Genomic DNA, 21959 nt, shown 5'->3' with positions numbered 1-21959 from the left:
GTGAGGAGAAACTTTTCCTTATCTCAGTGTTAAATGGCAGTATGTAATTTGTTCCGGGTCTGTCGTATGTATGGTAATATCCTCCCAGCATTTTGCCTCTTAAAGAACCTTGTGCTTTAACAAGTCCGCCTTGCACTTTTCTAACCTTCATTGAGTACAAGCTCAACCTGTTCAACCTTCTCTCCTAAAACAACCTTTCAGTTTGCAGAATCATGCAGGTAAACTTTTTCTGAGATGCGACCAATATTCATGCATCCTTCCTTAAATAAGGGCACTAAAACTACACAATTGTCGAGATATGGTCTCACTCATTCGTTGTGCAGCAATACAATACTTTTGTATTCCAATCTCCAAAGCCACATCTTTTAGGTACATTGTGGCATGATTTGTTTTTTGGCCTTCTTTTCCCAGCCTTTCTCTTTTTCCGTTCCATTTTTGTTTCCCTCTCCTCTAAAGGTCTGCTCAGGTCTAATCTCCCTCCCAGTTTTAACCCCACCCAAACAGCACCAGCAAATGTCCACAGGATGATACCAGATTCGGGTCATATCTGCATGAGACCCATCCAGCTCATACAGATCCCACCTTCCCCAGAAATGGTCCCAATGCACCAGGAATCTCAGCCACCTTTTTACACAATTTCTTTGAGCACACGTTCTATCTATCCTTCACTAGCAAAATGTTTGCCTACTCGCTTAACCTATCTATATCCTACTGTAGCACCTTACAAACTTTTTACAACTTTCGTTTGTGTCTATTTTTGTTGCATCAGTAAACAGAGCAGCCATATTCTGTTGCCTCCATCCAAACTATTTGTACAACCATAAATTGAGGCCCCAGTCCTTCCTGTGTTACATATTGTAAAGAGAAAACATTTATGCCTTCTCAGTTTACCTGAAAGAAACTGGTTAACTATAAACATAACTATGCATTATATATATATTTTTTAAGCACAAGACACAAAGAATGTTGACAAGGGCAAGGCCGTACATGTTGTCTGTCTGGACTTCAGCAAGGCCTGTAATAAAGGTTCCACATAATTGCTGCCCTGGAAGGTTAGATCTCATGGGATCCAGGGACAGCCGACCGAATAGATAGAGAATTGGCTTCATGGAAGTAAGCAGAGGATGGTGTTTTTCAGACTGGAGGACTGTGACTAGTGCCATACCTCATGGGTCAGTGCTGGGCCCATTACTGTTTGTTTTTTATATCAACAATTTAGATGAGAATGTACAAGGCATGGTAACTAAGTTTGCTGAACTTTCTTTTTGTTTATTATATTGTTTACAGAGTTTATATATTTAGTTGTGCTGCTGCAAGTAAGAATGTCATTGTTCTAATTGGGACACATGACAATAAAACACTAAACATTTAATAGGAACCATGGGGTAACTTTTTCACACAAGGGACGAGTGGGGCCGAAGGGCATGTTTCCGTGCTGTATGGTGATGTTTTTATGATTAGATTGGGTTCAAATCAGTGATTTTGTTTTGTTTTATTTACAGGAATCATTGAATTGTCACGGATTTAGCAAAGATTAATTTTCTTGAAGATTTTCCCGAGGCATGCTGGCCGTTTTCAATGCGCAAACTATTGTCGAGCCATAGAGTCATCGATCTAGACAGTATGGAAACAGCTCAACTCATCCATGCCGACTCGCGTGTGAAACAGAACTAGTCCCATTTGTCTTTGCCTGTCCCATATCCCTCAAAACCATTCATGTGAGAAAGGATGTCAAAGGATGCAATGGGATGTAGATTAGCTACCGAAATAGGCAGAGAATGGCAGATGAAATTTAATCCGTTTGAGTGTGAAGTCTTGCACTATTGAAGATTGAATGCTGGGAGTGGTGGCAGAGGCAGATAAGTTAGCAACATTTAAGACGTTTTTAGTTAAGCACGTGGATAGAGAAGGAATGGGTGGGGTTGTGGATCATGTTCATGCAGAGGAGATTAGTTTAATGGCATCATGTTCAGCACAGACACTGGGCCAAAGGGCCTGCTCCTGTGCTGCACTGTTCTATGAATCTATCTCATTTTTATTTTATCACCCATATTCTAAAAGCAGATAGAAATCTTCAAAACAAATACACTGAATAGAATTCAACTTCAAGTTCACATTTATTGTCACATGCACCTATTGGTACAGTGAAATTTGAGTTACCATACATCCATACGAATGAAAAAAGAACACAACACACGATAGAATTTATCCCGCACAGCGGAATCAGCGTTTCCCACTGTGACGGAAGGCAACAAGGTTCAGACAGCCTCCTCTTTGTTGTTCACCCGTGTCATTCATTCCAAAATACAAGATATAATTTTAAAACGTATGTGATAATAAAGCAGAATGCAATTCAATAAATTACAAACTACTGATGAAATAAAAATTACTTACCGCTGTTTCCATTGTTGCCAACATGAGGACATTGCAGCTTCACAATGCTGCTACTTGAGTGTAGTCTTTCTGGGGAGTTGAGATTCTTGATTTCTTTACTTATTGCTGATGCCTCGCCAATGCCATCTGTGCTTTCTATCAATAAGGTGTAAAGAAAATTAATGTGGTATTTGTTTCAGATTCACGAGATTTAAAGCTCAATAATCACATTTGCATAGAAAAGTGATAATGAATGGTGAAGAAAAATCTAAAAAACATCCAAAGCTTTTCACGTCTTTTCTAACATTAACCCTTCCACTTTACAACTTAGTCAACATTAACCCCGACCTCACTCATTGCAGATATTCCCTTTATTCTTTTCGCCCCTCCTCCTTCGCAACTTGTTTTCTCCGAAGGGTCCCAAGCAGAAACGTTTCCTATCCATTTCCTTTGCAGATGCTGTCTGACCACTAGAGTTATTCTAGAACTTTTATTTTGCTCAAGATTCCAGCATCTGCAGTTCCTGTGTCTCTTTAGTTCTCTTTTTCACAATTTTGATGAAGAGTGTTCTACTTAATATGAAAAGCCAGTTTCTCTTTCCATGGATGTTTCCTGAGCTGCTGAGTGTTTTTATTTTTACTGTAACTTGTTTTCCAAACCATGGAAGGACATCTAACAGGATGATGAACTTCCAGGTAGATTCTGCATATCCTGGAAACCCCTTCAACAGCAAAAATAATTGTCTCAGAATCAGATTTTATTCGCCAAGTATGTTTTGCAACATACGAGGAATTTCACTTGCCAGGTCAGTCATACAATTAAAAACAACACTCAAAAACACATTTTAACATAAACATCCACCACAGTGACTCCTACACATTCCTCACTGTGATGGAAGGCGAAATAAAGTTCAAGTCCTTCTTTTTGTTCTTTCTCGGTCGGGGGGCCTCGAGCCCTCCGTTGACGGGACGGTCTTGACTCACGTAGCCGGCAGCGTTCGGTCCTTGCGCGTCGAGGCGTTCAGCTCCTGCATCGGGGGGTTGTCAGCTCTCCCGCGCCGAGCGATCCAACCTTGCGTCGGGGCTGGTCGAACCCTCTGCGGCGTTGGAGCTTCCAGACTAGTCTCTCCCAGGGACTGCGAGCTCTTGATGGTAAAGTCCGCAGGCCGCGGTGGGAGTGATCCCAGGCAAGGGATCCGCTCCGATGTTAAGTCCACGCCACGCGGTGGGGCTCACGACAGTCTGAGGAGGTCTCCAGCTCCAGCGATGGTAGGCCGCAGAGCCCGGAGAATGTGATCCGAAAATTGATCACATCTCCGGCAAGGTAGAAACTTGAAAAAAAGTTTCCCCCAATCCCCTCCCCCCACATAAAACAAACCAAAGTACATTAAAACAAACTTTTAACAAACGCTAAAAATAACAAAAAGATGAAAAAACAAACACTGCCGGCAGGGCTGCCATCTCCCCGGCGCCCCTGGTGGTCACACTCAAAATCCCAATATCTCTTTGAAATGTATATGTTTTTTGCAATATTCTAACATGAACAAAATCAGGATACTCAGGTCTGTACAAACTTGACCATCATTTTCAGATATAAACTGTACATCTAAGAATTAGTCACAACAAACACTCATGCATTATGGTTTAAAGAATCTTTGTAATATCTTTTAGTGATGGGACTTTGCTCAAATTTAACATGAGCTACTGCAGGAATCACTTGTCACCTCTCTGTATGTTTTTACCTTACAAAAGGCAAATACTTAGCATGCGATTCCAGCTTATCGCAGCATGGCAATGTGCAAAACAGTATTAATGTATTAATCAGGAGTAAAATAAAACACTTTTAAATTTCAAGGTCATTCCCATCATATTCACCTTGTTGCTCTGCTATTGTACCAATTTCTACTAGTGTATCTTCATGGAGTTCAATGCCATCACGCCGAAGTTCATCTTTGGATCCATAACCTTGGTCTGATTGAGCACCTGTAAAGCAGTGACACATAATTTGAACACAAATGCCTCCTAATATGTGAGCCATCCCAGTACCAAAATAAAACATTCCATCAACGCACTAGAAATTGAATATATTATAGACCAGGTATATACATGAGTTTACCCTTGTGACACTCCTAAGATAATTGCATTTTAACATTAGCTTATTGGAGTTGTTTAATATAAAACATTAACATATTATAAAACACTGGTTAGGCTGCACTTCAAGTTATATAGCAGGGAAACAAGCCCTTCGGCTCAACTTGCCCATGCCAACCAAGATGTCCCACCTATACTAATCCTACCTGCCCGTGTTTGGCCCATATCCCTCTCAACCTTTCCCATCCATGTACCTGTCCAAATGTCTTTTTAAATGTTATAGTACCTGCCTCAACTATCTGCTCTTGCAGCTCATTCCATATGCCCACCATTCCCTGTGTGAACATGTTGCCCCCAAGGTTCCTATTAAATCTTTTCGCTCTCACCTTAAACCGATGTCCTCTGGTTCTTGAGTTACCTAACCAGTGTAAAAGATGTGCGGCATTCACCCTATCTATTCCCCGCATGAATTTATAAACTTTATAAGATCATCCCTTAGTCTCCTGCTCTCCAAGGACTAAAGGCTTAGCTTCCCCAGTATCTCCTGATAGCTCAGGACCTCAAGTCCTGGCAACAACCTCGTAAATCTTATCTGCACTGTTTTCCAGTTTAATTACATCTTTCCAATAGCAGGGTGACCACAACTCAATACAATACAACAAATGAGGCCTCACCAACGTCTTGTACAACTGTAACATAACATCTCAACGTCCATACTCAATCCCGATTGATAAAAGCCAATATACTGAAAGCCTTTTTGATCACTCTATCTACCTGTGACATCATGTTCAGGGAACTGTATGCCTGCACTTCTACATCCCTCTCATCTACAACATTCCCTGGAGCCCTGCCATTGGCTGTGAAGGCCCTGCCCTGCTTTGATTTCCCAAAATGCAACACCTCACACTCATCTGCATTAAATTCCATTAATTATTGCTGCAATTTTTGATAACCATCTTCACTCTCCATGATACAAATGTATTAATCATGTATTCTACATTCGTGCCCAAATCATCATTGATATAAATCTCAAAAAGAAATGGGCCCAGCACCAATCCCATAGGCACTGTTATTCACTGGCTCCAGTCCAAAAAACAACCTTCCATCATCACCCTCTGCTTCCTTCCATGAAGCCAATTTGCTATCCAGTCAGCTAGCTCTCCTCAGATACCAAGCGACCTAAGCTTCCAGATCAGCCTACCATGCAAAACTTTAATAAATGCCTTGCTGAAGTCCAAATAGACAATATCTACAGCTTTGCCCTCATCAAACGTTTTGGTTACTTCTTCAAAAATCTCAAATACATTTGACGCAGTATCTCACGTACAAAACCATGCTGATTATCGTTAATCAGCCCCAATCTATCCAAATGAACATGTATACTATCCAGTAACTTGCCCACCACAGATGTTAGGCTTTTCCTTGCAGCCTTTCTGAAATAGAGGCAGAACATTGGTCCTCCAGTCTTCCAACACCTTGCTCATGTCTAATGATGATTCTTATATCCCATCCAGGGTACCTGCAATTTTGTCTCTAGCTTCCCACAGTGTCCTCAGATATATCAATAGACAATGGACAATAGGTACACGAGTAGGCCATTCGGCCCTGCGAGCCGGCATCGCCATTCACTGTGATCATGGCTGATCATCCACATTCAGTACCCTATTCCTGCCTTCTCACCATATCCCCTGACTCCGCTATCTTTAAGAGCTCTATCTAGCTCTCTTTTGAAATCATCCAGAGAATTCGTAACTCTCTGTGTAAAAATTTTTTTCCTCATCTCCATTCTAAATGGCCTATCCCTTATTCTTAAATGTCATCAGGCCCAGGAGATTTATCTACCTTCGTACTCCTTAGGACATCCAGCACCTCCTTGACCCTAATACAGACAAGAAAGCAAATGGATGACCTGTTCAAAATCTATTAGATGATGAGGACATGGACACAGTGGGCAGAAGGGCCTGTATCTGTTCTGAATGATTCCTATAAATCAGGGGTTGGCAACCTACGGACCCCGGGTCGAATGCGACCCGGAAACCCGAAATCATCCGGCCCACAGTCGGATTTTTTGTCCCGTAATCATCCGGCCCGCCGAGTGCCCCGAGTGTGGCCGGGCACCCTTGCGAGCCGAGCTCTGGCTGTACCGCATCCTGCGCAAAGCCACCGGCACGGCCGTGCACCTTCTGTGAACACGTGATTTGATGCCTGCCATCCAGGGCGGGATGGGGGTGGGGTCATGTGCACACTTGATAGATGTGGCCCACCATCCGCTCAGACATGCGTCCTACCCCTATACAGAACAAGGTTGCCGACCCCAGCTATAAATACACTGCAAAGCCAGTTTGTGCAGTTTTTTTGCATTTGCACAAAGCCATTAAACATAATTTTTCTTTAAACCAAGTCCAAATATGTTGAATAAAAATCCAACCAGCACAGTCGGAGAATAAAATAACTGAATATTTAACTTGCATTAAGACCATAAGAAATTAGAAAGTCATGCAGCCACTGGAGCCTGCTTCATTTTCCAATAGCATGGCCAATCAGAATTTCTTAACTACACTTCCCTACTAATTCCCTATAAGCATAGACATTCTGCTTTGAACAGTGTAGGAAGGAACTGCAGATGCCGATTTTAAACCATACACCATTCTAAAATTTAAACCAAAATAGATCTAATCTTGAACACTAACATGCTGTCTTAAGCAGGTCACATGGTTACCCCTTTCCCACACAAACACTACCAATATCTTGCCTCTCCTACACAAAAACTATTCCCTCTTCCAATACGGATTCCCGGGATGGCAGGACTGTCATACGCTGAGAGATAGCGGAGCTCTTAAAGATAGCGGAGTCAAGGGATATGGGGAGAAGGCAGTACTGGTGTACTGACTGGGAATGATCAGCCATTATCACATTGAATGGCAGTGCTGGCTCGAAGGGCAGAATGGCCTACTCCTGCACCTATTGTCTATTATCAGGACCTTTGTTCAAACCGATCAATTTTCTCCAGTGATGCTGTCTGACCTGCTGAGTTGCTCCAGCATTTTGTGTCTATCTTTGGTTTAAGCCAACATCTGCAGTTCCTTTTTATTCCAGGTTTCAAGATAGTTATGAGTAAAGATGTCAGGACTTTGGTGAAGGTATTGAATTGGCATTTATATATTGAAGGTTGTTGGCTTGAAGCGTTTTAGCCGTACAATGGCTGCCTCGCCAACAGTCTTCTCATCTCTTTCTTTCTTTGTTGTATTTTAGTCTGTAGTTAGATGGTGTTTTTGTGTATCTTTAGTTTTGTATTATGTGGGGGGTGGAAAAAACTTTTTTTTTCTCTTTCCTCGATGGAGATGTGACTTTTTCCTTAACGTATCTCCATCTGCACTGCGACCTAACATCGTGGAGCTGGCGGCCTCTTGCTGGGGATCGACCTTGGGAGCTCCAAGATTTTGGGAGCCTGCAGATTTAACATCTCGGAGCTGGCGATCCCTTTGCCAGGCATTGACCTCGGTAGCTCCAACCGCAGGGGCCTGCAGTCTTTAACATCATGGAGCTCGTGGTCCATGGTTAGGGGCCGGCTTCAGGAACTCCAAGCTGCAGAAACTTTGTTCGCCCCAATCACGGGCGCTTCAATCACCCCGACGTGGGACTTCAATAGCCCCGACTGCAGATGGTTCGACTCCCCCAACCGCGAGAGAAAAAGGAGGAAAGTAGATATTGCCTTCCATCACAGTGAAGAATGTAGAGGAGCCGCTGTGATGGATGTTTATGTTAAATTTTTATGTGGTTGCGTGTTTTGGTGCTTTTTTGGTATGACTATAGCAAATCAAATTCCTCATATGATTTACTTACTTGTTTTGTTTTCATACTTGGCTAATAAAATCAATTATAATTACAATTGAGGTAAAGCAGACTACAGCATGATTAGGCAGGAACAAGGGAGAGAAAATTGAACACAGATTAAGATAGAGAGTTTTTATTAGGCAAATCCACATTTGACATGTGGGAGTCGTTTAAAGGCCAGTTGATCAGAGTTATGCATGTTCCAGCAAGGAGAGGGGTAATGATGGAAAGGAAAGGGAACCTTGAATGACCAATGGTCAAAAAGAATAAGGAAGCAGGTGTAATGTTTAGAAAGATGAAATACCTATGTGAAATACACAACAAGTTAGAATGAACTCAAGAGACTATGAAATGTCATTGGCAAGTTGGATTCAAGAAAATGCCAATGCTTTTTATATGTATATTAAAAACAAGAGGGTAACCAAGGAGAAGATAGGATCGCTCAAGCAAAAAAAAGGAGGGAATTTATACTTGGAGTTAGGGGATGGATGTGAGGCAGAAAATGAGCACTTTGCAAATGTTTTCATCAAGGGGGACATGGAGGACACTGAAATTAGTATGGGGAATACTAATATGTAAGGGCTCTGAGAACAAGAAGAACCTGAAAAGCTATCCCTGGTTATTGACAGACATTAAGCTGTAAAATGAATCATTTTCAAATGCTCAGCCATTCAGTAACATGTACCTCATAATTAACACAAGGATAGTCAGACCATACATTTGTTTTTACCCAGAGAAAATCTCAGTGATTTACATATTGTTCCTTAAGCGAGTTCGTTATTTCAACTGCGCAATCCCAGGTCATAGGTCATTCATGTTAAACATTCTTGCCGGCTAAGCTGCTGTGTGTATACAGACCTGCGTTTCATCTGTATTTTCCAATTTTGCTTCTTCGAGATAGATAATATTGCTTTCAAAACTATTAACTAGGTGTATTTATGGTTCATTTTGTTGGTTTTAGTACTTTGTGCTTCGGTGTTTTATTGGTTTATGCTTCGGAGCGTATAACTGTAATACCAGTGTCTCAAACTAACTGCTATGTTCAGTAGACATGATATTGCTTTAAGCAATATTATGTCTACTGCACATAGCAGTTAGTTTGAGCCACTGGTATAACAGTTATACTCTCATTACAGTTATTGGTGTGCCTGGTAAGAACTTCGGGAAACAAACCTTTCCAGTTTTCTGTGATATATTTGGATTCATTCATCCTTGGAGTATAGGAATGTAATTTTATCAATGGCAGTATGTAGGACATCGGCAGTAAGTGCAGTGTTTAGCTCACTTGAACATAAACAAACTGTTGAAACGGAAACAGTCTCTCGCTACTGCCGTTGCTGTGTGAACACATGTCGATCCATCATTTACATGCTGCTGGAATTTAAATCCCACCCCACGTCTGTCTGTCTCTCTCTGTCTCTCTCCGTCTCTTCCCTTTCGACTCTTTCCCCCCCCCCCCCCCCCCCCCCCCCTCATGAACAGCCACCCACTACAATAGGCGGAATGGTCCTTTCCTTCTTTAATCCTGCCTGCAGTCTCTGATGGGGCCGGTTTCACAGATATAACTGCGACCGGCCGTGTTTAACCAGGGCTCTGGGAACACGGCATCTGATGGGGACGAGGAGGGTTCCAGAGGGAAGGCAGGGACAACTTAGAATCCGGCAGCAAAGTGGCTCTGTTAATGGATTCACTCCACAGCGAGTTCAGTTCGGAAAGAAGACACGCAGGGAGATCCGCGGCCACTGGTTCAGGAAATCGATCCAATTATTGACCAACAGACGGTGGAATCCGCATGTGACAGACTCCACAGTGAGACGTGTCCACAGGAACGGGTGTTCACTCTGATCAATAACTCAGGCACGGTGAACTTCACAATGTAAAACCATCCCAGTCAAAACCGTCCCGGAGCACTGCCTTGCCTGAGCACGGGGACAACTCTGGTCATAGTACCACTGAAGGCAAGAGTAACATTCTAGTCAATAAAATAATACGCCTTCGGGCCGGATTCGGCTCGTGGGCCATAGGTTGCCGACCTCTGCCTTAACGATACATTCACACCGCCTTTAGGTAAAGCATCAGCCCACATCACACTGATACAGTCACTGCCTGCCTCAGATTAAATATATTTTTACACATAAATTATGAATAAAGATAAGAAAATGTTTCAAACACAAGTAATATTTTCTTATTCCAGTAGCATACACATTAAATAAAAAGGGTTAAAAGAAAATAATAAATTCTTTAACTTTTTGAATATCTCATAATTACAGAATAATGAACTGAACTAGAACTAGGACTGTGTAAGCAGTGTGTAAACAGAAGAACAAGAAAGGAAGCTATTGAGTTGACAGAATTCTAGATTAATTCATTGGTAGAATAACAGTTAACAATTTATACACAGTTTATACAACGCTGCATTTGCTTTTTTTTCCCAAATGACCTTTCACAAATCCCATGATCCCTTGTGTTTATCGGAATACCGAACTCGCTTATTTTGCAAGTTGTCCATGCCACATAAACACCCATGAAGGTTAGCTAAACCAAAAGCTTGTTGATCTCTTGGGAATTTGCAAACATGTTACAAGCTAACAAGAATAAAATCAGAAAAAGCTACAATACAGGTCAGGAAGATGCTGCTGACCTGTTTATATGTTCAGCATGTTTCATTTCAACGACAGCGAAGCATCACTCCCTGACGAACTCAATGCATTCTACACACGGTTCGATAGAGAGAACACTGATGTGCCTTCCCGAGCCACCATTCGCCCTGACGGTATAGTCAGTCTCAGAGGCCGACTTCAGGGGGGGTGAACCCTCGGAAAGCGCCTGGACCTGATGGTATACCTGGTTGAGTTCTCAAAACCTGTGCAGACCAACTGGTGGGAGTTTTTGCGGACATTTTCAATGTCTCACTTCTGAGGTCTGAGGTTCCCTCTTTAAGAGAGCATCAATAATACCGGTGCCCAAGAAGAGTAAGGTGACATGCCTCAATGACTATCGACCAGTGGCACTAACGTCTTTGGTGATGAAGTGCTTTGAGAGGCTGGTTTTGGTGCACATCAACTCCGACCTCGACAAGAACCTCGACCCACTACAGTTCGCTTACCGTCACAACAGGACGATGCAATTTCACTGGCTCTCCACTCCGCATTGGACCACTTGGATAAAAAAAACACTTATGTTCGGCTGTTGTTTATCAACTACAGCTCGTTGTTTAATACCATCATCCCTTCCAAGATGGATTGTGGACTTTGGTAGGGGAATGATGAGTACCCACAATCCTGTTCACATCAATGGGATGTTGGTGCAGAGGGTAAAAAAACTTCAAATTCCTGGGTGTGCATATTTCTGAAGATCTTTCCTGGACCCAGCACACCGTTGCAATTATAAAGAAGGCACGTCAGCAACTCTACTTCCTTAGAAGATTACAGAGATTCGGCATGTCGAAGAGGATTCTCCTAAACTTTTACAGGTGCGCGGTAGACAGCAGTACCACTGGTTGCATCGTGGCCTAGCTCGGCAACTTGAAAGCTGTGACTACTGCCCAGTCCATCTTTGACCTCCCCAACGTCGAAGGAATCTATAGTAGTCGCTGCCTCAAAAAGGCAGCCAAAATCATCAAGGACCCACACCATCCTGGCCACACACTCACTTCACCATTGCCATCAGGAAGAAGGTACAGGAGCCTGAAAACTGCAACATCCAGGTTCAGGAACAGCTCTGAATAAGCCCTGAGCTCTGAACTGCAAAATACTATATTATTATTGCAATACATTTGTTATTTATTGAACTTTTTTTTTCTCTCCGTTTCCTCATTATGTACTATGTTTACATATTCACATATTTTGTTGTGCTGCAGCAAGTACAATTTCATTGTCCCATCCAGGATATATGACAATAAAATACTCTTGACTCTTGAAATGTGTCTTCACCTGGTAATTAAACCAGCAGAGACATTTTCCATTGAAGAACATTAATGAATGGTACAATATTTGTGAAGATATTACACCAACCAGCTCCTGCCCTGCTGGTTCCACATGTCTGTCACCCCTAGTTCGGAGTGGCGGCGCGGCTCTGGCTGCAGCGGCTTACCGGCGGTCCCGTTGTTTTATGTTTTTTATGTTGTTTTATTTTGTTTGGTTAGTCTAGTTTTTTGGTTTTAGCTTGTGTTTTGGGGGGGGGGGGGGGGGGTTGAAGCGGGGTTTGCAGTCTCTCCCTGCGGGGGAATACAACCTTTTTGTCGTATTCCCCTTCTCTGCCTCCGTCTGTGCTGAGGCCTAATGGAGCTGACGACATCGAGGCTCCGGAGGCAGAGCACCGTCAGGATTCGCCCTGAGCTCGCTCCCGTGAGGGTGGTCCGGCTCAGGGCTGGAAGAGGCTGGGACGCTCCCGTGAGGACGGCCAGCCCGAGGGTGGAACGAGGCTCCCGTCGGAGCGGCCGAGCTCGGGAAGGTGCGGCGCTGGCAGCCCGAGGGAGGTTCGGCGCCCAAGTCGGGGCAGCCCAGCCCGGGGAAGAAGCGACGTCCAAGTCGGGGCGGCCCAGTCCGGGGGAGGTTCAGCGCCCAAGTCGGGGCGGCCCAGCCCGAGGCTGAAGACGGCGCAGTACTCACGTGAGGGTGGCTGTGACGGTGTTCTGGCGGTGGTGGCCTGAGTCCGGGGTTCGGCCGCGGGCCAGCGGCTGCGTCTGCAGGACTGCTGGGCGGCAGCTTCAACCACCCCGGGCCGCGGTGTTTGAGCCGCGGGACTGTTCTTAACATCGCCTGGGGGGGGGGGGGGGGGTATCGCCCCAGCGCAGAGAGAGAAGAGGAGGGAAGAGACTGCAGACCAAAGACTTTTGCCTCCATCACAGTGAGGAGATGCTGGGTGGACTCACTGTGGTGGATGTTAATATGTGTTTATTGTTGTTTTATTGTATGGTATTATATGTATGACTGTTGCAATTTCGTTCAGACTTCGGTCTGAATGACAATAAAAGTCAGTCAGTCTGTCTGTCTGTCTGTCTGTCTGTCGTGCTTTAGACATAGTAACATCCCAGATCCGCATTACCCTTTTATTATTCAAACGATCAAGGTAGAAAGCTGCTTCGGAAACTTGGAAATTATACCTCAGCTGTCAATTTTTCAAAACCTAGGATTAGCTGCTTAAAAAAATACACTAAATACATGAATTAATTTTGGTTACCTGAGATCAGTGAAACTGTAGGATTTGAAGAGCTTGTCTTTTTAAAGGTTTGACGAAATTGTGCGACACCTCGAACCACATTCCGTACTTTTGTCCATAAAAAGGAACCACTGCGGTTACTGCTGGGCCAAGGACTCTCCAAAACAGCCTGCAATGAATTCCATCAACAGCACTTAGGAAGTGAATATTTTTATTATTTTACCCTTTTTTCCCCCATCATACTATTTTATTTTTTGTGCTCAACTCGACAATCAGATAGTCAAGAATGGTCTCGACCCAAAACGTCACCCAATCCTTCTCTCCAGAGATGCTGCCTGTCCCGCTGAGTTACTCCAGCTTTTTGTGTCTATCTTTGGTTTAAACCAGCATCTGCAGTTACTTCCTACACAGTCAAGTAAACAGATTTTTACCTTTAATGTATTCATTTTTCTGGATATAGCCAGCATATCTATAGCCAGCATTTAGCTTTGGACTGTTAGTAAATGAATTTGGTTTTATACTCCAATAAATTTAACAAGTATACCCACTGCATATACCACAGCTAAATTACCATTCTTCCAATAATTCAATCTCACAAGCACTGTGGCATTTGAACATGGAAATTACTAATCTGAAGCCAATTCAAACATAGGTCCTGCCACCAGTCCTCTCAGGCATTACCACTTGTCGTGTAACTAATCTGAAAAGCCAACATTAAAATCACTCGAGGCTCACGAAAATGCAACTCAGTTTAACGTGCATTCAGAATTTGATCGCAAACATGGCCATACACAAATATAAACATAACTAACCCATTTTCTAACTGCCAAATATATGAGGCACTTCAAACTACTTCTATCACTACAAGTAAAAACTGAACAGCTAGGGGAGCTCAGTGGATCAGGCAGAATCTGTGCAGGGAATGGATGGTCAGCATTTTGGATTAGGTCCCTTCTTCAGCTGAATGTCAATTCCCTCCAGGGATGCTGCCTGATCCACTGAGTTCCTCCAGCATTCAGTTTATTTCCCGAGATTCTAGCAGTTTGGACTACTATCGCTCTCCTGTGGGTACCCATCTTTTTACACACTTTTGTCAACCTTTACTCCAATCCAGAATCAGCACGATGCATGAAACATATTAAAAAGATGTACTGTCTAACCTATCGTCCAAAAACTCATTTAAAATATCGTTGATTATTGCACGAAATAGAGAAATCACACATCCGTGGAGCACAACCTCCAAATATTTCATTAGAATGTGGGATTAATCTCCGGATCTGGATGTAGTATCTGGATGCATAGAGCATCACTCAGCACTATGATGGTGGTGGACGTGCTAGTCGAGACAAAGATGCTTTTGGAGTGCATCTTTGTATATGTTGTTGTTTTGGAGATTTCTGATACTGGCTGGTAGGATATTCCAATCCCTTGCTGTCTTGAAGAAAAACGAGGTAGAAAGTGCTAATGAAATGCCGTGCGGAATGAAATAATTTTCAGGTTGGTAGCTTCTGGTTGACATGTCTATGGGTGCTTGGGTTAACTGGCTGTGGTCCTCCATCTTTAAATCAAAAGTGGTATTCTTGATGTTGTGCAATGTTGTCAGTCTGATGAACTTGCAACGAGTAGTAAGTGGATGAAGTTTAAAGTCCTTTATCATGCTGGAGACTGAGCTCTGCCACTTGCAGTTGTTAGATATGAGCCTTGCTGCTCTGTTTTGCACTGCCTGGATCTTATTGATGTTCCCTTGAGTAAAATGATCCCACTTGGAGCTGCAATATTCAACATGTGGACATGCAAGGCTATTATATGCTTGGATCTTAACTTCTTTGGGTGCATTTTGCAGATTGCGACGTAGAAAGCCGATGAAACCGCTGGCTTTGGCTGTTGCCCCTTCCACATGATTGTTCCATTTCATGTTTTCAGACAAAGTAACTCCTAAGTATTTATGACTAGAAACTGCCTCTAGCTGATGTCCAGAGAGTGTATAGGAATGATGGATTGATTTAGGTTTCCTAGTAAAACGCATGACATTACATTTTTCTGGTTTGAACATCATTTGCCATTTCTTCTCCCATCTCTCCAATGAGCGCAGATCTTTTTGAAGTGTTAGGCAATAATCATGAGACTTGATCGGTCGATAAACCTCACAATCGTCAGCGAAGAGGCAGACCTTAGATTTGGTGTATTTGTTAATGTAGACTAAAAACAGCAGCGGTCCCAGCACAGTGCCCTCATGCTATTAGATTTATATAAATAAGTGATCAAAATAGGGGCTTATCTGATGGCAGTCTAAGTAGATCACAGAGCTCAGGCTGCTCCCTGACCACTACCCCTGATTAGAAATATTCCTGCAGGTCGCAGAAAATCTACAAATATTACCTGCAGTTAGCTCAAAGTTGGAGTATTGTTGTTAAAGGCTTTGGCTTTGAACCAGCAGCTATTATACAAATAGTTCAGAGATTCAAGAGACCACCCATGGACAGTGAAGAGGGGAAAACACAAAGGTAGAAGAAACAAGGAATGTGTGGGAGGAAGCTAATCTTGGGCATAATGAGTGTCAGTGAGAATTTTAATCTAACCAATAACTAACTGAAATTGCACCACTAATATTGGAAGTACTAATTGTAAGTAAATAAGTTTATTGGCCAAGTATTCACATACAAGGAATTTGCTGCTCTGTTTTGAAACAGAAGAAAACAACTGTAACACAGTGACTCAATTATGTCTTATGTGTAATACATAGGTTTTGCACCCCCAACCTCCTTCAAATGGAAAGTAACATGTTATGTGCAGATTCAGGGCAATTTACAGGTTTAACTCTTAGTTGTTACAAATATGTTCCACTTAATGTCCAAATTTATCCCATTTCACAGCCAGTTCAGGCATCTGACTTAAAACTAACAAGACTAGTAGTCAACTGTATCAATGCTTTAGTGATCCTTAGCTTCCAATTCTCAATCTTGTTTCTACAGATTAAGAAAGCAATTTGCCCTTTATTTATCAACTTGATGTTTCTGTAATTGTTTTGAGCATTAAAAAAGTACATCATATTCTTGATTCACAATGAAAATAGATTTGGTCTCAAACTTACTTTGTTGTAGTAACCATAAGTAATGGCATTTGGTTGCACACCAGCATTTTTCATTTCAAACAGAACTCTAACAGCAAGTACGGGCTGTTCCAAGAGTCCACATAATTGCATCAAAACTCTGTAGCACACCTAAAATGGTAAGAAAAACAAAAAGATCCATTGGTACTTTGAAAAACATAAAAAGTGAACAGTAACATAATAGACACATCTCCATTCCAGCACATTTAATGAAACATTCCTTATTCCTCATAAGAACATGCCTCAAAATCACTGGAAAATATCTTAGGACATTTCCATTAACAAGAACACTATTCACAAATTCTAACACATTAGATTTTCTTACATTTCATTATTACGAACAGGCAACCAACACGCAGTCTAGAAGTGATTACACACATATAGTTACAGTACTTGCTTTAACTTAACCAGAATTTGTTTGGTGAAATGTGCACTTGCCTCATCCAATGGATCAACCTTCAAATTTCTCATTTTCACGAGGACATCATAAGCTAGCTGCAGTGCTCTGACCTTGGAATGAGAAACTCCAACATATGCTGGCAAGCAAATGAACCAAAGACTGTAACAATGGCTTAACAAGCACTTGAACCAAAGTGCAGAGATAGTGTAGTATTTCCGAGCAATTTTCTGAGCAGTTTTCATCTCCTGTAAGGCAAGGTATTAATTATTTCTCCAGGTTTTGGCAATGCAAAAATGTAACAATACAAATATTTTAATTGTTTCACAACTGTTTGGTATTCACTCTCAATTATTTTCCGATGTAACCAAAATTTGGCACAAAATAACTTTGCTGTTACAGTTTCTACCAAATAGATTATTAACCTTTACAACTACAAACATTCGTGTAAATAGAAATTATGATGGAACATGGCGCAATGCTAGATTCACTCAGCGCAATGTTAGATTCATTGACAAATTCATTTAGTGCAATGCTAGTTTCATTCAGTACATTCAAAACAGCACGCACCTGTTTTGTTCGTTTTGCCATGAGGGCTGGACTACTGGTGACTGTACCTTCAATTAACAACCTGACAGGCATTTTCATTTCCTGTGGTCTGTCAAAGAGCTCTGGATTAAGCACTGGGAATGTTTTATAGCTAAAATAAAAATAACAAAAGCTCAACAAAACTGTTTTCAGACTAATTTATAATTTCAAACTACAATAAACACGTTCAACATATGCTGAAAATTAATTTTAAGACTATTCCCAATTTCCTTGAAACTTTTCCAATCAACACAAGTTTCATTTAACACCCAATCAAATGCATTTGGTTCCTTTCTGCAATAAACACAGTCCTGTAAATTATCCAAGACATTTTTTTCAAGGGAAAAACAGCATGTTTATTTTTTGGTATAATATTGCTACTGTTGACAATTGTTACAATTAAAATTTATAAACCAGTATTAACTATAATAGAGGAACGAACATTTACCTAACAATCAAATGTGCAATTTACAGTACCATTATCATGGAGATGTGAAAGTTACCTAGAAACAAAATGTTTTAAAGTAATTGGTTTAACATGTACATCAAATGAGAATGTTTCTGATAACCTAGTTGAAAAGTCATGTCTAAATTTTGGCTATCTACATGAACCCAATTTGAAATTCTCCCTGCATCAAAAACTACAATTGAACTTTTAAATGGACGTGTTTATAGTTTCTTATGTGTTTGATATCATCTATCAATTTTTGCCAACAGTCAGCCAATGTCAAGTCCCCAGTCAATTTAACGACGATAGAAAAATGTCTGTTATCGTTGCTTGTCCATTATATACGACTACGGTATTATCATTATATGCAGTTGAAATGCAGATGATAGTTAATACACGAAAGAACAGTGCTGGAGTAGTTCGGCGGATCAAGCAGCATCTCTCGAAAACATACAGTGCATTCAGAAAGTATTCAGACCCCTTTACTTCTTCCACATTTGGTTACGTTGCAGCCTTATTCTAAAATTGATTCAATTCATTTTTTTTATCATCAATTTACACACAACACCACATAATAAAAAACCGAAAATAGGTGCTTAGAAATTTTTGCAAAGTAATTAAAAAGAAATAACTGAAATATCACGTTTACATAAGTATTCAGACTCTTTGCTATGACATTCAAAATTGAGCTTAGGTGCATCCTGTTTTCTTTGATTATTCTTGAGATGTTTCTACAACTTGATTGGAGTCCACCAGAGGTAAATTAAATTGATTATACATAATTGGAAAGGCACACACCCAGGGGCAAAAACATCAGGAGCTGACCTGGTTGGTGACCGACTCCAGAACTCCAGCAACAGCAGCTTTGTCTGCCCCAAATCGTGGGGCTTGAATCGGCCCGTTTGCGGGGCTTTTCATCGCCTGGCCCAGCTTAAAACTGGCCGCGGGATCTTCCATCCCCCGGCGGGGGTTTTAACATCGCCTCAACGCAGCAATTTGACCGTATCCGATTTCAAGCCATGCGGGAGCCGTGCAATGAAAGGCCCCGAGAACGGGCCAATTCAAGCTCCGCTCTATGACCTTTGCTCCACCAGGACGTCTCCCCCCTCCAATCACCCACACTCTATCCTCAGTCCCACCCCCCCCACTTCTGCCTATGGCCGACACCGCCCTTCTCCAATCATGCTGAATCATCATGTCCCTTCCCCCCCCCCATTGCCTGCCGACTGACGTCTCTCTCGTCCAATCGGCGCCCTCAATCATCAGTCCCACCCCCACCGCCTCATGGAAAGCGGAGACTTATAATAGATTTTTTTTTCCACCGGATTTCTAAATCCGGATTAAAAAACATGGGGGGGGGGGGGGGGGGGGGGGGAATTGTCCCCCAGCTCTCAATACATGGAGGGAACGCATCAACAGTTCTGACATGCACCGTCAACAGTTGACAGTGCATGTCAGAGCAAACACCAAGCCATGAAGACGAAGTATTGTCCACAGACCGAAGAGACAGGATTGTGTCGAGACACAGACCTGGGGAAGGGTATAAAACAATTTTTGCAGCATTGCAGTTCCCGAAGAGGACAGTGGTCTCCGTCATTCTTAAATGGTAGAAGTTTGGAACCACCAGGACTATTCAAAGAGCTGGCCGCCCGGCCAAACTGAGCAATTGGAGAAGGGCCTTGGACAGGGTGGTGATCAAGAACCCGATGGTCACTCTGACAGAGCTCCAGAGTTCCTCTGTGGAGATGGGAGAACCTTCCAGAAGGACAAAAAGGTAGAGTTGCTCTGCTTTCAGTGCTTTGACTACTTTTTATTTTAGATTCTGTATTTGATTCTTACAAAAAATGTAACCAGCAGCACCATTTGGAGAAATAAAGTTAATGCAGCAAATACGTCTCACAAATCTGTTTTTTGAAGAGGTCATCAAGAGGATTGATGAGGGCTGGACAGAGGATGTTGTCTGTGAGAACTTTAGCAAGGCCTTTGACAAGTTCCCATGCAGTAGGCTAGTCTAGAAGTCCAGATCGGCATGGGATCCAGGGAGTGCTAGCAAATTGGATACACAGTTGGATTCATGATAGGAAGCAGAGGGTGGTAGTGGAAGGTTGTTTTCCAGACTTGAGGCCCATGACAAGAAGTGTACCACAGGGGTTAGTGCTGGGCCCACTGATAGAAACATAGAAACATAGAAATTAGGTGCAGGAGTAGGCCATTCGGCCCTTCGAGCCTGCACCGCCATTCAATATGATCATGGCTGATCATCCAACTCAGTATCCCGTACCTGCCTTCTCTCCATACCCTCTGATCGCCTTGGCCACAAGGGCCACATCTAACTCCCTCTTAAATATAGCCAATGAACTAGCCTCAACTACCCTCTGTGGCAGAGTTCCAGAGATTCACCACTCTCTGTGTGAAAAAAGTTCTCCTCATCTCGGTTTTAAAGTATTTCCCCCTTATCCTTAAGCTGTGACCCCTTGTCCTGGACTTCCCCAACATCGGGAACAATCTTCCTGCATCTAGCCTGTCCAACCCCTTAAGAATTTTGTAAGTTTCTATAAGATCCCCTCTCAATCTCCTAAATTCTAGAGAGTATAAACCAAGTCTATCCAGTCTTTCTTCATAAGACAGTCCTGACATCCCAGGAATCAGTCTGGTGAACCTTCTCTGCACTCCCTCTATGGCAATAATGTCCTTCCTCAGATTTGGAGACCAAAACTGCACGCAATACTCCAGGTGTGGTCTCACCAAGACCCTATACAACTGCAGTAGAACCTCCCTGCTCCTATACTCAAATCCTCTTGCTATGAAAGCCAACATGCCATTCGCTTTCTTTACTGCCTGCTGCACCTGCATGCCTACCTTCAATGACTGGTGTACCATGACACCCAGGTCTCGCTGCATCTCCCCCTTTCCCAATCGGCCACCATTTAGGTAATAGTCTGCTTTCCCGTTTTTGCCACCAAAATGGATAACCTCACATTTATCCACATTAAACTGCATCTGCCAAACATTTGCCCACTCACCCAGCCTATCCAAGTCACCTTGCAGTCTCCTAGCATCCTCCTCACACCTAACACTGCCCCCCAGCTTAGTGTCATCCGCAAACTTGGAGATATTGCCTTCAATTCCCTCATCCAGATCATTAATATATATTGTAAATAGCTGGGGTCCCAGTACTGAGCCTTGCGGTACCCCACTAGTCACTGCCTGCCATTGTGAAAAGGACCCGTTTACTCCTACTCTTTGCTTCCTGTTTGCCAGCCAGTTCTCTATCCACATCAATACTGAACCCCCAATGCCATGTGCTTTAAGTTTGTATACTAATCTCTTATGTGGGACCTTGTCGAAAGCCTTCTGGAAGTCCAGATACACCACATCCACTGGTTCTCCCCTATCCACGCTACTAGTTACATCCTCGAAAAATTCTATAAGATTCGTCAGACATGATTTACCTTTCGTAAATCCATGCTGACTTTGTCCAATGATTTCACCACTTTCCAAATGTGCTGCTATCCCATCTTTAATAACTGACTCTAGCAGTTTTCCCACTACCGATGTTAGGCTAACTGGTCTGTAATTCACCATTTTCTCTCTCCCTCCCTTCTTAAAAAGTGGGGTTACGTTTGCTACCCGCCACTCCTCTGGAACTACTCCGGAATCTAAAGAGTTTTGAAAGATTATTACTAATGCATCCACTATTTCTGGAGCTACTTCCTTAAGTACTCTGGGATGCAGCCTATCTGGCCCTGGGGATTTATCGGCCTTTAATCCATTCATTTACCCAACACCACACTTCCCGACTAACCTGGATTTCACTCAATTCCTCCACCTCCTTTGACCCGCGGGCCCCTGCTATTTCCGGCAGATCATTTATGTCTTCCTTAGTGAAGACGGAACCAAAGTAGTTATTCAATTGGTCCGCCATATCCTGGTTCCCCATGATCAACTCACCTGTTTCTG

The 21959-nt window shown here is 42.6% G+C and overlaps 1 protein-coding gene across 1 annotated transcript in view; it reads right to left on the bottom strand.

The window, feature by feature from the left end:
* dennd4c (DENN/MADD domain containing 4C) overlaps window positions 1-21959 on the bottom strand; it is a 125642-nt gene that overhangs the window by 33375 nt on the left and 70308 nt on the right. The window contains exons 16-21 of the mRNA XM_055632759.1: window positions 17534-17663; window positions 17005-17211; window positions 16549-16677; window positions 13479-13626; window positions 4248-4355; window positions 2395-2529 (exon numbers count right to left, since the gene is read on the bottom strand). Of these exons, the coding sequence (XP_055488734.1) occupies window positions 2395-2529; window positions 4248-4355; window positions 13479-13626; window positions 16549-16677; window positions 17005-17211; window positions 17534-17663 (857 nt within the window). The remainder of the gene's footprint in view (window positions 1-2394; window positions 2530-4247; window positions 4356-13478; window positions 13627-16548; window positions 16678-17004; window positions 17212-17533; window positions 17664-21959) is intronic.

The sequence above is a fragment of the Leucoraja erinacea genome, chromosome 3 (assembly GCF_028641065.1).
Source record: "Leucoraja erinacea ecotype New England chromosome 3, Leri_hhj_1, whole genome shotgun sequence".
NCBI classification, from domain to species: domain Eukaryota; kingdom Metazoa; phylum Chordata; class Chondrichthyes; order Rajiformes; family Rajidae; genus Leucoraja; species Leucoraja erinaceus.
Note: the sequence above shows the minus strand (reverse complement) of the source record. Positions and strands in the feature narration are given on the sequence as shown.